General features: G+C 38.2%; 1 protein-coding gene across 1 annotated transcript; it reads left to right on the top strand.

Annotated features, from left to right (window-relative positions):
- Positions 1 to 1,719: 1,719 nt before the first annotated feature.
- On the top strand, positions 1,720 to 14,233 carry map3k2 (mitogen-activated protein kinase kinase kinase 2). The gene is made up of 17 exons (XM_084426068.1): positions 1,720 to 2,225; positions 3,505 to 3,577; positions 3,941 to 4,056; positions 5,670 to 5,710; positions 6,192 to 6,291; positions 6,409 to 6,522; positions 6,639 to 6,735; positions 7,366 to 7,496; positions 7,606 to 7,685; positions 8,457 to 8,524; positions 8,622 to 8,714; positions 8,827 to 9,045; positions 9,967 to 10,115; positions 10,201 to 10,332; positions 10,797 to 10,926; positions 12,907 to 13,084; positions 13,230 to 14,233. The coding sequence occupies exons 2-17, from the start codon at positions 3,574 to 3,576 to the stop codon at positions 13,447 to 13,449; spliced, it is 1,872 nt and encodes a 623-aa protein (XP_084282194.1). The 5' UTR covers positions 1,720 to 2,225; positions 3,505 to 3,573; the 3' UTR covers positions 13,450 to 14,233.
- The last annotated feature ends 2,488 nt before the right edge of the window (positions 14,234 to 16,721 follow it).

The following is a 16,721-nucleotide window of genomic DNA, read 5'->3' as shown; positions in this document are numbered from 1 at the left end:
TCCCTAAGCGTGATCCCAATCAGTACGGTACGTCCGACTACGTCTCCTTTCCTTCCTTCAGGGAACGAGGGTTACATACGTAACCGAGACGATCTTCAATTTACCGTTATGGAAACGATTTAAGCGCAGCTGATCCATTCAAGTCAGGTGCTGGACTTCAATCTCCACTTTTCTAAGTGGCCTTTATGGAACAACCCTCTGCACCTGTGATCATCATATTCCACCAAGCTAAGTCACAGTGCAACTGCTTGAATTTCACATTCACCCTTCCATCGACCAGTGTTTGTTCCCTGTATCCTATTAATAAACTTTGTTTATACGATCACCTGTCTGTTCTCTTCCGTTGTGTGACAGTATTCATGTAAACCATAATTCACACTTTGCTTCTTGAAGTCCAAAGATGTCATTGTGTATAACAGTGCCTCTTCTAGCTTTTATCTAACAAACAATGTTTTTCATTTTATTTGTGTGGAGTAACTTTTTATTAGATTATTGTTAGTTTTCATGTTTGAACATTTATAGCCAATCAGCTGACCAAATATTTTTTAAATATTTAAAGAGACACTATTTTATGGAGTCGGATCAACACAAATTACTTGGACAATTTTCTTCATATGCATTTACATCATAATAGCAGTGTAACTTTTTCTTTTTCTTTTCACTCCGCCTTAAAAATCATTGTGAAATATGGTCAAAAAGACCTTGTGTATAGTTGTTTTAGCTTTAGTGCTAAGCTCATTATTTAACATTGTACACTTATGTACAGTCAAAGACTTCTAGCTTACAAGCAGGAAATTCCTAAAGCAAACATGAGTGAGTAGCCTAAATCCTATTACAACTACAAAGCTACTTTACAGTAGAAGATCATGCTAATATCCTGTCCAGTGGATACTAATATTACATATTGTTAAAAGAAAACACATCTAATCACAACAATGCCCATCTTTATTTCAGTATGGCTATCTAATTTGATAATCAAGTGATGATTTTGTGTTGTGTCCACTAAAACTCTGTGATGGAAAAGATTGGAAGTTTTTGATATGTGGAAACAAGCTTTTGAATAAGTTACTGAAATGTGTATGAATAACTTACACTTAACTAATTCATATGTTGTTTGTTCTGTTCAAAACAAAAACATAATAATCTGTCACGACTTACCTGAACTACACAAAGTGCCTCTCAGAAACTTAACACTAAAATACTGTATAGAACTTTGAGTCAGTAAAGATTATCTTTTTTGACCTTCTAATTGAGAATTAATTAATTAACTTAAAAATTGATATACTGGTGATGACACATGACTCTTCAAAGTCAAACAAAGTAAAAAAAAAGTTCCCCATTTATACAACTCTATGTAATCTTCATCTTTATCCACCAGATGGCATAATGGTTTGATTAACATGAAAACGAATGAGAAGGTCAAATAATTAGCGTTTATATATAGACTTAAACTCGTTCAAAATGCGACGTTTGTCGTTTTGTCATAAAGACTGAATTATCAATATTACAAATTACCACCAAAGCCAAGCGAGTAGGTGGCGGTGCACTCGCGCACGCAGCAAACATGTGCCTGCAAATCAAATGGGAGTTATTATTTGAGCATTCATTGTTTTGATTGGTCGAGAACAAGCGAACCACGTTCTCTGATTAGCTACAATTTGACACTGGCGAGTCTCTGGCCATGCGAAGCATTAGATGACAGTCGACAGATGGCGCTGTGGAGACACGTGAGTTGATTGAGTCAAAGGATCGCGGTGCTGTTCCAAAGTAGTGTGTGTCTGCGTGTGCACTGTGTAGTGTTTTTAAGTGTACTTAATACGAAACATATTTAGCTAAATGTGTCGTTACGCTCTTTTGGATTAATTTTCTGAACAGACCTTCTCAGTGTGTGCATTTTTATCGTCCTAGTTCGTGATTCTCAAAATTCTTCTCAGTCTAATTGACAACAGTTGATCTTAGTCAGGTCCAGCGCGTAGAACCCAATGTAAACAAACCCCGGTCCGCGGTCGAAGATTAGCTGTTTTTATCCACAAATTCGCCTGGAATCATCCCGTCAGCGGCTTTCACTGGCCTTTAAAGTGTGTTGGAGTCAGCGCGAGATGATTTGGCCGCTTAGCCAGGCCTTGGACTGAAGTTAAAGCCATTTATTTGAGTGTCAGAGTGTCAGATTCGTATCGAGGCCTCATATCTGTGGATGAGGAAGTGAACGGACCGAGCTCACCCAGGTGATTAAATGCTCTTTATTTACATGTTTGATTAGGTGACTGCATAACAAAGACATTTTAATCAGATAAGTCTGTAAGAATCTCTCTTGTCAGCTGTTAAAGCGCGAAGCGGTTCGTTAGCATCCTGCCGCAATGCTAATTTGGCCTAGAGAGCTAAGCGGCTAACTGTGTGTTTATACATATAATATAAGTTCTTCTTAACATTGTGTCGTGCTCCAGACAAGGCTAAATCGAATGCCTAAATGCCATTGTGATCTTAATTATATATCAGCATGTCATCGCATTTGGTTACTTTGACCTGCCATAGTTTTGACAGGTAACGTTATGTATGCTATCTAACGTTAGTTAGCTTGGTTATTAGCTTTGCGTGCCGTTAGAGTTTTAACTGACATTTCCTTTTACTGTTTGTCATATTATGTATAGATTTTTTGGAGTTGCTAATATGTTTTACTCAAACTATCATACATAGTCATAAATGTGGTAAGACAGTGTCTTGACTTATGACATGCACTGATAAGCTATTTATCTGAGCTATTGATGTTTAACTTACTTGCACTTTAGTTGTCTTGAATTTAGGAGTTTAATATAGATATTTATATGTGTGTAAACACCTCAGTGTCAGACAAGCTGCTGCCATCCTGTCCTATTCAGTTCAGATTTTGACAGCTGCCTGCTGAAGGACACTAGCTGGGTCTTTTAATGAGAGATTGCGCATATTGAACATTTGTAATTTCTTGTCCCAGACTAAAGCATTGGTTTCTAATGTGCTGCTATATAAAGATTTTTTGCTGTTTTATGGAAACAAAGAACAATATAGTGCCAGTGGTTTCACCAGTCTTAAAGGGATACTCCACTTTAAAATGAAAATTCTGTCATCATATACTCACCCTCATGTTGTTTCAAACCTGTATGAATTTCTTTCTTCTGCTGAACAGAAAGGAAGATATTTAGAAGAATTGTCAGTAACCAGACAGTTTCTGGTCTCATTGACTTCCTTAGTAGGAAAAAATATATACTATGGAAGTCAATGAGACCAGAAACTGTCTGGTTACTGACATTCTTCTAAATATCTTCCTTTCTGTTCAGCAGAAGATAGAAATTCATACAGGTTTGAAACAACATGAGGGTGAGTATATGATGACAGAATTTTCATTTTAAAGTGGAGTATCCCTTTAATAGATCATCAATGGTTTATTGTCACTTAGCACAAATATTTGAATTATTTCATTATTAATTAATGCAATTATTTATGTAATAAATGGATTGTTCTCTTGTACAGGAGAAAGGATCCCATTTCATGGGAGAATCCTCTTTCCTTTACTCCTGGGTGAACCGGTGATCTGTCAAAATGGGTATGTACTTTATTTGTAAATATTAGACAAAATACAGTTTATTTTATTTTATTTGTTAGTAGTACAATTGATGTAATGTCTTTAACTGCTATATATTTGCATCTAAAAAAAATGGCTAATGTACTTATTATGTTCATATTTTACTGCAAAAAGGGTTATGGTTAGGTTTAAGGGTGGGTCAACAGTGTAATTAATTACAAGTAGGAATTTTTAAATATATATGCAATGTAAAACACAAGTGCATTGCATCAAATGATTAATTTAAATAGTACAAAGTAGTTAAAGACACTTACTATAAAGTGGGAGCATAAATAATACTTATTTTTTATCAGAATTTGTAATACTATTACTAATATGTTGCAGATGACCAGGAGGCCTTGAATTCCATCATGCAAGACCTGGTGGTGCTGCATCGGTCCAGTCGACCATCTGGTCTGTCTGACCTGAGCAAACCCAAGGCCTCTTCTCCAAAGAACCAGGTTTGCATTGCTTCTTTTGTAATTCACATCAGCACCAGCTGCTTACAGTGTTTTTTCCCCCCAGAGAAATTAGTTGGAGCTAAACTTCAACTAAACATTGCCTAATAAGTCATTACTACTCTCTTATGTCACTCGCACACATGCAAACAGAGCATGTACTGTGAATGTGATCACAGCTAATTAAGGGTGATGATGATATCAGTCAGTGTGAACAGGCAAACCACTTACACATACTATAGCATAAGGTTAAGCCTGGTTTATACTCGCCACGTCCGTATTGTGTGCACTGCAAAAATGACGTCATTGCGGTGTGGGCGGCTGCGCACGTTGAGTGCACGATACCCCATTTCACGTGGCGCGCGGATGCCATTTTTTTGCATCTTTGCGCGTGGCTCCGCTTCTGAAGATACACGACATTGTGTCGATTCTGGCCGAGCAAGTGTTTATTATAAGGGGGCAGAATCCGAATCTCATCTCATTACTTTTAAAGAAGCTACTTTTTTACTCTTACCTTTGGACAAATTCTTTTTACTCTACTCGCACTACTAATGGTACTTTTACTTGAGTATATTTCCACCCCTGAATATCCTCCACAACTGTCTGCAAAGTGGCATTCAGATCTGCTTCCAGTTAGTTAATGACACCCAACTTCCTACGAGACAATCAATAAGTCCCACCCTTCGCTTTTCTCATTCCGGAAGCTGTTTCACTCATATACTTCTCTATAGGAAGGAAAAGACTATGCCAATTTCCATTTCATGCTGACTTTAATATATCTCTGTAATTTGCAGCTTTTTAAAAATGTGCAATAGTTTTCTCAATATTTATGTACTTTTTTCCATCTGAGGAACTTTTCATTTAAATCAAACGGACTGTGTTGAACAGCCTAAGTAGATTCAAAATGTTTAATGTAAGATGTAAAATACTGAAAATAAATTCAGTAACACAAATTTAATCATTCTGTTTCAGGGGTGTGACAATACACTGATTACACAAACCGATACAAATCATGATATTGAACTCGCGATACGAAACTAACTTTTTTTATTATGATTACTTTATTATTCTTAAAGTATTTTTATTATTATTATTTTATTATTGTCAGGGCCCACAAATATTACCCCATTGCATTATTTTACATTATATTCAACATTATAGATAGTAGTTTAATAGAAGGACAGAAATCGAGACACATCGTCACATTTTTATATCGCGATATCGTGATATAACAATCTATCATTACACCCTATATATATATATATGTTCACCAATTTGAAGTGGCAAATTATCTGATGATTTTTTTCAAAAACATTTAAATATTTTAAGTATACTTTTTACACAAAAGTAAATAATATATTAATATACCACATGGACAATTCAAACTGATTCATGGAAGTTACCTACTTTAATCCCCTTTTTATACTGAAGTTTCAATAAGATGCATCATTAAAACATCATTGTATTCACAGAATTGTGGAGTTGTGAGAAAAGGAAGGAATGTGAAACTGATCTAATGATGTAGTCTCAGTGGGTTTCCCAGTTCTATATATACTGTTGTGAATATGATTAATGTGCATTGAGATGCGTGTAAAACTGTGTTTGCTTCTCCGCAGAATGACGTGCGGGTGAAGTTTGAGTACAGAGGAGAGAAGAGGTAATAAAGTCCTGCTTCTGCTTTTCTGCTCTTCACTTCCTATTTTTATCACTTCCCTCTTGAGGTTTCTCTTAATTAAACCTGTCCGACCATGCCCTGCAGTCTCTGTGTAATGGATGTTGTTTTAGTTTGTCCAAACCTGCGTTTTTATTCCCAGTCCTTGAGGATCACTTCACACAAGATGTTTTGCTCTAAGCCAAATGAACTAAAGAAATTAGTGATGTAGTTTGATTTGTCACGTGGTTGTGTGCATCTGGGTTGGTGTATACAAAGGCCTCGACTCCTTGAGTTGGAATATGAGTTAATAATGTTCTTTTTTTTTTTCTCTTTGGAATTGTCATGTAATCACTAAAACTTCAATGCGATGCTAATGATGTAATTATTATAATTACAGAATGCATTTGAAGGAACTTTTTGATTGATTCTGGTAAAGTAGCATATGATGGTGTGATGATTTATAATTTATTATCTGTTACTCAAGGATCCTGCAGTTCCCTCGACCTGTCAGTCTGGAAGATCTGAGCGCCAAAGCTAAAGTAGCGTTTGGGCAGAGCATGGACCTGCATTACACCAATAATGAGGTAACAGAATCAGCAGCTTTATCACACTTAAAATATACTGTATTTATTCGAATATTTGGATATGTGGCTGCCACAGTTCTTGTTTTCCTGACGATTGACCTTTTCTCTTTCCGGTAGCTTGTGATTCCATTGCGTACTCAGGATGATCTGGATAAAGCTGTGGAGCTGTTGGATCGTTCAGTGCATATGAAGAGCCTAAAAATCTTGCTGGTGCTCCCCTCCTGCACTCAGGTCAGTGATCATTATAAACCATGCTCAGAGAGAAAGTGTTAGTCTGAGACCTGTGATCTAATATAAAAGCTAAATGCCTTAAATGTAATATAGATGTTTACTACTTGCGCTTTTAGAATTCTGTCTCCAGTAAGGACCTGTTGCCTGCTCATGAGAACTTGGACAACACAGACTTCAGTGCTGCAGATAAAAAGAGCATGCTGGCACTCATAGGTGGGTTGCATTCAGTGTTTCTGAATTGCATCCTTGTCATGAAGTCAACATAAATTGAAATTTACTTTCTTCATTTTATGTTCTTGCCTATTGTGCACAATTTATTGGTGAATTTTATTCTGAAGGAAAAAATTCTCCTTTTCTCAGTCAACATAAAATCACAATTGACAATAAAAAGTTAAATTCATGTTCCCCTTTAATCAGTAATCAAACTAGTTTCCCCTCCCACTTGCATTGACATCTCTTCTCTGATGACGTTTTCTGACTTGAGGGCGGGACAACCTGTCACTCACATGGTAGCAAACCACACCAATCCAATGAATGATCCAATCATATCCTGATGGACAAAATCAAATCCTGTGCTACTTTTTTATTTTTTCTTGGTCGATAAGCGGTTTCACTTGTATATAAGTCACAATAGGAAAGAAAAGACTGTTGCAACTTGCGTTTAATGATGACTTAAATCTTTTTTCAAAATATACCGGACTGATACTTTTTCAATCCCACTGCTCCAAATAACTGAACGTATTCTATTCAGATTATTAAACTACATAAGGTGTTTCTTCAAAAAGAACCACAACATAAATGACATTTTCAACAGCATTCTGTCTTTGTCCTGTCCCTCTTCAGGTTCTCAGTCAACCGATCGTAGTTCTCCTCCTCCAGGCTATATTCCTGATGCTCTGCAGCAGGTGGCCAGAAACGGCTCTTTCACCAGCATCAACAGTGAGGGCGAGTTCATACCAGAGAGCATGGACCAGGTACATGGTCTGATAACACGTCTGGTTCGGCTGATGTGGATGCACTAAAGCAATAGCATAATCAGTGTCCTGATGGCTTGTTTATCGGTTTCTGTCTTTCTCTCTTTAGATGCTGGACCCTCTGTCTATGAGCAGTCCTGAGAATTCAGCATCAGGCAGCTGTCCTTCCCTGGACAGTCCACTTGATAGGTAAACGACTAACTGATACGTGCCTGCAGCCATGATCAAATTGTTGCAGAAATCAGTGCCTTGTCGATAGGCGTCTTGTATAGGTGCATTACTGTAAATGCAATTTGTGTTTGTTTACAAACTCAAGGATGAGTTAATGTATTTTCGGTGAAATTTTGTTGGTAGATTTGAACTTGTATTAATAGCATTCTTTTAACCTGTGTCAGGATGCCACATGACATGACCAGGCATCCAGTGACAATCACAGAAACTTTTGATCTCACAGACATACCCTACCGTTCAAAAGTTTGTGGTCAGTAAGATTTTTTTTTTTTTTTTAAGAAATGTATGCTTTTATTCAGCCTAGGTGCATGAAATTGTTCAAAAGTAATAGTTCTACTTATAATGTTACAAACAATTTAAAATAAATGATGTTATTTTTAAATGTATCATGGTTTCCAAAAAAACTATAAGAAATGTTTCTTAAGCACCAAATCATCATATTAGAATGATTTCTGAAGGATCGTGTGACACTGCAGTAATGGCTGCTGAAAATTCAGCTTTGCCGTTGCAGGAATAAATACAATTTTGATATATATATTAAAATATTATTTATTTCGAGTTATTTTAAATTGTAATAATATTTCACAATACTACTGTTTTACTGTATTTTTAATTAAATAAATTCAGCCCAAAATCTCACTGACCCCAAATTTTTGAACGGTAGTGTGCAGTTCACGTTTGTACTTGGATTAATAATACTGAGTGACTCTTTCACTGCATCTCTTACAGTGAAACCTATCCCAAATCTCGTATGCCTCGAGCCCTGAGCTACCCAGATAACCATCAAGAGTTCCCTGGTAAGCTCTTGCTGACCATTCTGCTTTGATGTCACATGAGAGCTTACATTAGGTTGAATTCCTCAATCTATCGTGTTTCTGTGCCGCTGTTTCACAGAGTATGATATACCAGTGTTTGAAAAAACAGGGAAGGGAGGAACCTATCCTAGGCGATATCACATCTCGTTTGGTTTGCAGGACTACAGCGACGGTGAGGTTATGTTGTATAAATGGATGCTTTAGTCATCTTTCTAAAAAGCAAATCCGTGCATCCTCGAACTTGCTTGTGCTGTTCCTAAATTAGATCTTCTTTCTCCACTCAGGACGGAAGACCTTTCCAAGGGCGCGGCGGACACAGGCTCATGGTTTCCGTTCTCCGGTGAGCTTCAGTCCTACAGAGCAGCAGAGCCCCAGCACTAGCAGTGGAAGCAGCATCTTTACCCCTGAGCTAGAGGAACCAGGGCGCAGACGCCGTGGCAGCGATATAGAGCCCAGCTCTAACCCTACTCTATCAGTCATGGACATCAGCCCTCCCAGCCGCTGTGAGTGGATTTAGGGCTGAAAGGATTTAGGGCACATGTTGTGTTGTACCAGTTTGCTTCGTACTAACATTGTTCCCATTGTAGGTGATCTTGGTGTTTACATGCTTGAACTTGTCGGCCTGTGATCACAGAGTGATGTTTTTTATAAGCAGATGAAACTTATTCTAGTTCTGATTTGTCAAATGTGACATTACGAAATGTCCTTGAGTTTGACAATAACACATTTTGCATTTATAATTTGCTCAAGTGCAAATTTATTTCGCTTTCCAATAACCCAATAATTTAAATGTCTTCTTAGCACAATGTATACACTCCTATTAAAAAATGTGGGGTCAGTAAGATTTTTTCAGCAAGGACGCATGAAATTGAACAGTAAAGACATTTGTTCCAATTGTTTTGTAATGCTGTTCTTTTGAGATTTCTATGAATCAGAATCTTGGAAAAAAATATAATGTTAGAAAAATATTTTGTCAAAGTATCATGGGTTTCCACAAATGTACAACTCTTTGAAATGTAGCAAAATAGTTATTTTAGATGAAAAAAAAAAAAAAAAAATTTTGTTGTTGTTTTTTGCTGTATTTTTTTTTATAAAATAAATGCAGCATTGGTCAGCATAAAAGAGACTTCTTTCAAAAAGATTAAAGACATCTTACCAACCCCAAACGTTTTAAATGTGGTGTACATGTGCAACCAACCAGTAATATCTTAGCCTACTTTTTTAGTCCTGTCCTACACAATTTCTTAACCTACTGTAATCAGCTATAAATTGCTTTTTGAAAATGTATAGTCTTTTATAAATTACAAATCCAGTAAGCATGGAGAGCTAGAAAAGTCATTTAAATTATTTGGTTAAAAAACGGAGGGGGAATATATGTATAGTGTGTTGTTCTTGGTTTAATCTTCTCTCCTCTCTGTGTTTAGCCCCTCGGGCTCCTACAAACTGGCGTCTAGGGAAGCTTTTGGGGCAAGGAGCGTTCGGGCGAGTGTTTCTATGCTACGATGCGGACACAGGCAGAGAACTGGCTGTTAAACAGGTTCAGTTTGACCCGGATAGTCCAGAAACCAGCAAGGTGAACAGCTTTTTCAGGCTATGTAAGATAAGACACCTTTAAATTTGGTGTCTAATGAACTTTTGCACTTTGTGTGTGTGTTCAGGAGGTGAGTGCTCTGGAGTGTGAGATTCAGCTGCTGAAAAATCTTTTCCATGAGCGCATTGTTCAGTACTATGGCTGCTTGCGGGACACGCATGAAAGAACGCTTTCTATCTTTATGGAGTACATGCCTGGGGTAAGTGCATGTTAATTCACTGACTTGGAGTGCACATTCTTGTTTCCCCTAGAGGTTTTGCCTTGTGGAAGCTCCTAAACTAAACAATAGTATTTTTTTTAAATTAAAATATAATTTTGAATGTTAATGTGTAACTATATTGTAGTGCCTAATTACAATGTTGTTAATCTCAAAAACAGTAAATATACATAACACACTGACAGCTCTTGGTTCTTCACAAGTCGGACATGACTTGATGAACTCACTGAATCTATTGGGGCAGTTAAATTAACATCTCATTTACTGATCTTTTCATGAGATGAATGAATAATTTAACTGCCCCAATAGATTCAGTGAGTTCATTTAGTGAAGGATTTGTGCAACCAGTCAAAAACATTTTTTTTGTGAGAGAAATTGACAGGTTACAGTCAGGATGCTAGTAGATACTTTGTCTTATTTATGGAATGTTGAATATTTGTCCATAGGGCTCCATTAAAGACCAGCTGAAGTCGTACGGTGCTCTGACGGAGAATGTCACTCGTAAATATACACGCCAGATACTAGAAGGCGTGTGCTACCTGCACAGTAACATGATTGTACATAGAGACATCAAAGGTGAGCCAACTGCATGCCCTGACGTTGTCAGTTATGACAAGCTGAATTGCATATTCTGCAATAATGAAAGTAAAGCACTCAACCTTGTTTTTAACTAACTAAACTTTCTTTTTTATGTCTCAATCTTCCAGTGCTTCTGCATTGTACATTAGCAGAATATTCTAAATAAAGTTTAAAGTTATTTTAATGCTAAATTCATTTTTATATTGTTTTTGAACATACAGACCCTTTCCAAAAAATTAGAATATCATGGAAAAGTTTATTTATTTCCATAATTCCATTCAAAACGTTAAACTTCCATAGATTATAGATTCAGGGCCCACAACTTAAACGATTTCAAGTATTTAGTTGTTTATTCAGTGTTTTCGTGGGTTTTATGAGCTGGAAGCCCAAATTATGTACAAATAAACAACTAAATACTTGAAATCGTTTAAGTTGTGGGCCCTGAATCTATAATCTATGGAAGTTTAACGTTTTGAATGGAATTAAGGAAATAAATAAACTTTTCAATGATATAAATTTTTTTTGGAAAGGGTCTGTATTTACGTGTCCGTAGTGTGTACACACTACCACTCTATTGTAAAAATCCATCCACTCCGTTTTTTATTTTCCCCATAAATCTGAAACAAAAATACAACGCTTAAAGTTCAAAGCAAAGGGAGACATTTTCTTTTAAAGAAATTGCCTTTTAAGGACTACAACAAACGACTAGTAGGGTCTACAACAAGCTTCTTCACGAGTCAGTGACATCACTAACCATAAAATTTACATAAACACCACCCCCGAGAACACGCAACACTGTTCTATCTTCATGGAGATAGATTTCTCTGGCTCTGTATGCATCTCACAACAGTTCCCACACAATCGATTTACTGATAATCATGACAGAATGTGCTAAGCAGTAGGTACTGTACATTCGACTGCTGCCACTTTAATACGCAGCTCTAATAAACACATGCGATTTATTTCCCTGCTGTTTACATTCACATACATGACCGACTGTGTTTGTGAATTTGTGTTTTTGACATAGCCTTGTGTGTATTTGACAATATGAGCACAATAAGAGGCAAAAGAGAAATTAGTTTAATACTCACGGGATGCGCCGTCTGACAGCCAGCTTTCTGTGCTCTCAGAAAACCATATATCAGAAGTTTAAAATGAAATGGCATTAGAACGCATAAACTTTCATGATGAAGAACTGCAAAGTCACGTGGCTGCGATAGAGATTATAATCAAAACTAGAGTATCCAGGCATGAGGTGTAAAGGCACAGTGGGTGGAGAGCAGCAGCTAATTTGCATTTAAAGATTAATGCTCGAAAACAGCATATTTTTGCTTTCACTGAAAAAGGTACAACATGGTATAATAAATGATCTGTGGATTATTTGGGTCACATTCTGGGGGCACCTGAGACTTAGGCCTATATTACATCTATATTACATTACAAATCCTTGAAAGTTTGTGAATATGAAAAAAGATTTCAAGGCCCTGGAAAGTTTTTGAAAAGATACATACATAGATACGGGTCCTTGAAAGTGCTTGAATTTATTTTGTGCAAGAAGTTTTATGTAAAAAATTCCATATTATCCCCTCCGGTCCGCTAATGTGTTATTTCGCCAACACTTCGTGGCCTGTGCGCACTAGCTTGCTTGATTTTGCGTACGTTAGTTACACGGATTTATGCGTTATGTTAAGCGTTTCCCACGTGAGGTACTTTGTGTTGTACGTTGCCATGACGTGCGCAAAACTGTAACAATGTATCTTACAACGTAACACAATGTAACCTTGCTCTCATTTGAAATGTGTCCCCACATTAAGTCCTTGAATTTGAGGGTATTGGACCTGGAAAGTCCTTGAGAAGTCCTTGAATTTGAAGTTAACCAAGGAGTGGGAACTCTGTTATAAATATTATATGTTCAGGTCAAGATACACCCACCCCTCATAATGATTTTTTTCCCCCCCTGTTCTTTTATTCATGTAGGTGCCAATATCCTTCGGGACTCTGCAGGTAATGTGAAGCTGGGTGACTTTGGAGCGAGTCGGCGGCTTCAGACCATCTGCCTCTCCGGTACGGGCATCAAGTCAGTGACAGGTACACCGTACTGGATGAGCCCTGAGGTCATCAGCGGAGAAGGGTATGGCAGGAAAGCTGATATCTGGTAAGCCCTTAAAGTGTGCATGAAAATTCCTCCACATCGTGTTTTTTTTTAAATTTTTTTTTATGTTATTGTAAACAATTCATCCATACACGTTTCATCTTTTGTGTGTCTCATGTTAACGATGGTAATTCCGCCCTGATTCCAGGAGCATCGGCTGCACCGTGGTGGAGATGTTGACTCAGCGGCCGCCCTGGGCGGAGTACGAAGCAATGGCAGCCATTTTTAAAATCGCCACACAGCCCACCAACCCCACTCTGCCGCCTCACGTGTCGGACCACTGCCGCGATTTCCTTAAACGGATTTTTGTGGAGTCTAAACAGCGTCCCGCTGCTGAGGACCTATTGCGGCACACTTTTGTCTACTAGCCACTCCACCTTCCATCTCTGACCAATCAGAGACTTCCATATAAGTGTCTGTAGGAGCATTCCCCTTTTGAGACTCCTCCCAGCAGGCCTAAGAGCCCCCACTGGACCAGAGCGCATAGCGAAGAGGGCAATGGCCTGATCTCACACCTCTGCTGGGGCAGGACGGTGATTTGGAGCAGCTTGATTCCGTACGAAAACATTGCACCTTAATTTCACTCTGGGGTAAGTACCCCTAAAGACTAATGGATATCGGTACCCCAAAAGACTAAAGGATGTTGTCTTTTAAAGACTCTCATTTCTTTGTTTTTAATGTTTTAAAATCCCCCTTGATTGTGAGCCTTGGCTCTGGGGAGTATGGTTGGGTTCTGGATGCACTGGGTTAATGCAGGATGATCTCGGAATGTCAACCCCAGAACAGGTACGCCAATACGCTGCTAAAGGGTAAAAGGAAAAAAAACAAAAAAAAACAAAATGAAACAGAATAGATGACAGGATGTATGGGACTCTCCTGCTCAGCTTTCATGGCTCCTAAAAGTTCTCATTTTCTTGCACAGTCCTCCTAGAACCTACACACATGAACTCTGATCGAAGATCTTACTGTAGAATATTTACTCACTATGCTGTAAAAACATTTACATTTGCTGAACTCTCTCTCACCTTCCGATAGCAACCACATATACCGGAGTGTATTCACTCTCTCCAGCTCTAGAATTCGTCAGGATCTCTTGTGCCCGTTCCTTTCTACCTTCTGCTTCGTTTCTGTTTTTACTGTGTGCCTTTTTACAAACATCTCCTTCCTCTTTTTGTTTGTTTGTATTCTGCTCTGTCTTAAGTGTCCAATCATTTTTCTAGAATTTTCTAGGTTTAATGCACAGCTACTCACAAGTCTTTCTGACTTTTGGTCTGTACAGGAATTATTTAGAACAGCTCGGCTCTTCATACTGTTTCTAGATCAGCGTAAGCAGCTCCGCTCTGCCTTTTCCCCTTTTGGTCCCTCTGCTGGCAAACTGATCTCGGGTCAGATTCACCTGTGCATTCTTTCAACACAGTGCCGTACACTTCAATCTGATCAGGTAGGCAGGTTGAATACACACACACACACACACACACACACACTCACCAAAGCGAAAAACCTGAACCACACAGGCAGGGTTTAGTGCCTGGACATTAGTTCACCAACATTTTACAGTATGAATCGCTCCGATTCCACTATAAATCTCAAGAACATAGAGCGTTAGATTGGAATAGAGAAATAGATTGCTCTCGAAAAGAAAGTTGAAACTGCAAGTGCACTTCCAGTCGACACAACACAACGTGGATCCTTCCTGTTGATATTTTCCATGCAAGAAGTCTGATGTTGTAATTCATCAGCAGTGTTGTTCTCTTCAGAGTTTCTCACTCTAATGTGTTTCTGCAGGTTTCAGAATGTGCAGAATTTCACAGATCGTAACAACACTCAGCACTTGACAGTACTTAACGAACGGTTTTGCCTGTAAATTAACCTCGCTATCCCACGATGCCTTGGGACTTGTGAAGCACTTGGTTACACACTCTCTGCTAGTGCATTTAAGTGAGCAGTCACGTTGCTGTTCAAGATCTCTCCTTCACGTAGTGCTGTAGTGCCTGCCTTCATGTAGGTGAATACATGCATTTTTGGGGTTACCCTTGCTCCTCCCATAATCCATTGGGTTTGTCTTCTTTATTCCTTGTCACAAACTGCCGTTCCTAATTCAAAGGTTATAGATTTCCCCTCCCTCATAAATATGAGAGTACGGTACTTGTAATTTAACATTCGCGTCTGTTAATTTAATAGTCGTATAATGGAAACGAACATTTAAAGTTCAAGCAGTGATTTCATATTGCTTGCTTGTAGTGACCTGAGTATAAGAATAAAAATAAGCTCCGTACTTCCGGGACACGTTCGAACAGGATACGCTCTTGTAAATTATTGGTCAAACTTGCACATTTGGTTCAATGACATACGGCATATATTACATTAGCACATACTGTGATGAGAATATTTTTAACTTCTGAATTAAAATTATTTTGATATTTATTTTTTGGAGAATACTATCAAATATGTCAGGGTGATACACATTAAAATAAATGCGTCACTGCTTTTTTAATATTTAATAACGGCTAAATCAAAGTCGTGCTGAAATCAACATGCGCAAAATAAGGAAAGGATATCACATAGAGGGAGATTTGCCATTGACCCACGTGTCCACGGATCATTGTTAGTTTTAAAACAATGGACCAATGAGCATGTCTTAAAACACATTCTGGTCGATTGGGATCTGTTGTGTCGTTTTAACACAAGAACGTGTCCTGTATGAACGCCAGGCCAAAAGATTGTGATAACATGAGAGAAACTAGCTTTGCTGTCAGTAGGTACAGCTACAGTAACGGGACTCAGAATTACACTCCTAGCAAACGTTTACAGTTTTGTTTTCTATTGGTGACTAAGAGAGTCTACCTCCATAGTGTTGAGTTAATTTGGAATGATTCCAGATCGGGATATCTGGGAACGAAAAGCATGGAAGACCCGCTCGCACGATAGACAGCTGAATTAGCAGTTCTCTATTCCGAGTCCAGACTTTGGCCTACAGCCATTTAAAAAGGGGCAGGCCCACTTTGTAAGCCCCGTGCAGCTCTTCTTTTTCTTTCTTTTGGTTTTCTTTTACGATGCCATGTGATGCCAACCTTGGGTTGCTGTGGCAGTATTTGAAGGAATTTCTCCGCACCCAGTATAATGAGCAAAATTTCTGCTCTGTATAGGTTTAAAGTGCCAGTTCGTAGAACTAAATCCACATTTATTTTCATTTAAGCAGCGAAAGCATTACTATTTCAAATGGTTGTACAGACATACTACAAGAAAAGTAGGCAGTGTATGTTTGTAATGTATGTACTGTTAATTTCTTTTGATGCTGAAATGTTTGCACATTTTGAGACCATGATTTTTACACTGATTTTAATACTTTTGCCAGTGTTCGTCAGTCATTTTGCGTGTGTGAGTCTGAATGCTTGTTTTTTGTTCAAGAGAATCTGAGAAAACGGTTGCCCTGGTTACCAGCTTTGTTGGCTAAGTTGGTCACATGGTCACTCTCTGATGCTCACGTGTCTGTGGTAAATTCATTGCCACCGTAATGCCATTACCCGTTCCTCGTGAAATTAACACACACACACACACACACACACACACACACACACACACACACACACACACACACACACACACGCACGGTGTCTGGTTCTTTTATGAATTCAGATTT

Source organism: Rutilus rutilus (assembly GCF_951802725.1).
Source record: "Rutilus rutilus genome assembly, chromosome: 12".
Classification (NCBI taxonomy): Eukaryota; Metazoa; Chordata; class Actinopteri; order Cypriniformes; family Leuciscidae; genus Rutilus; species Rutilus rutilus.
The sequence above is the reverse complement of the archived record's forward strand: the minus strand, read 5'-3'. Positions and strand labels throughout refer to the sequence as shown.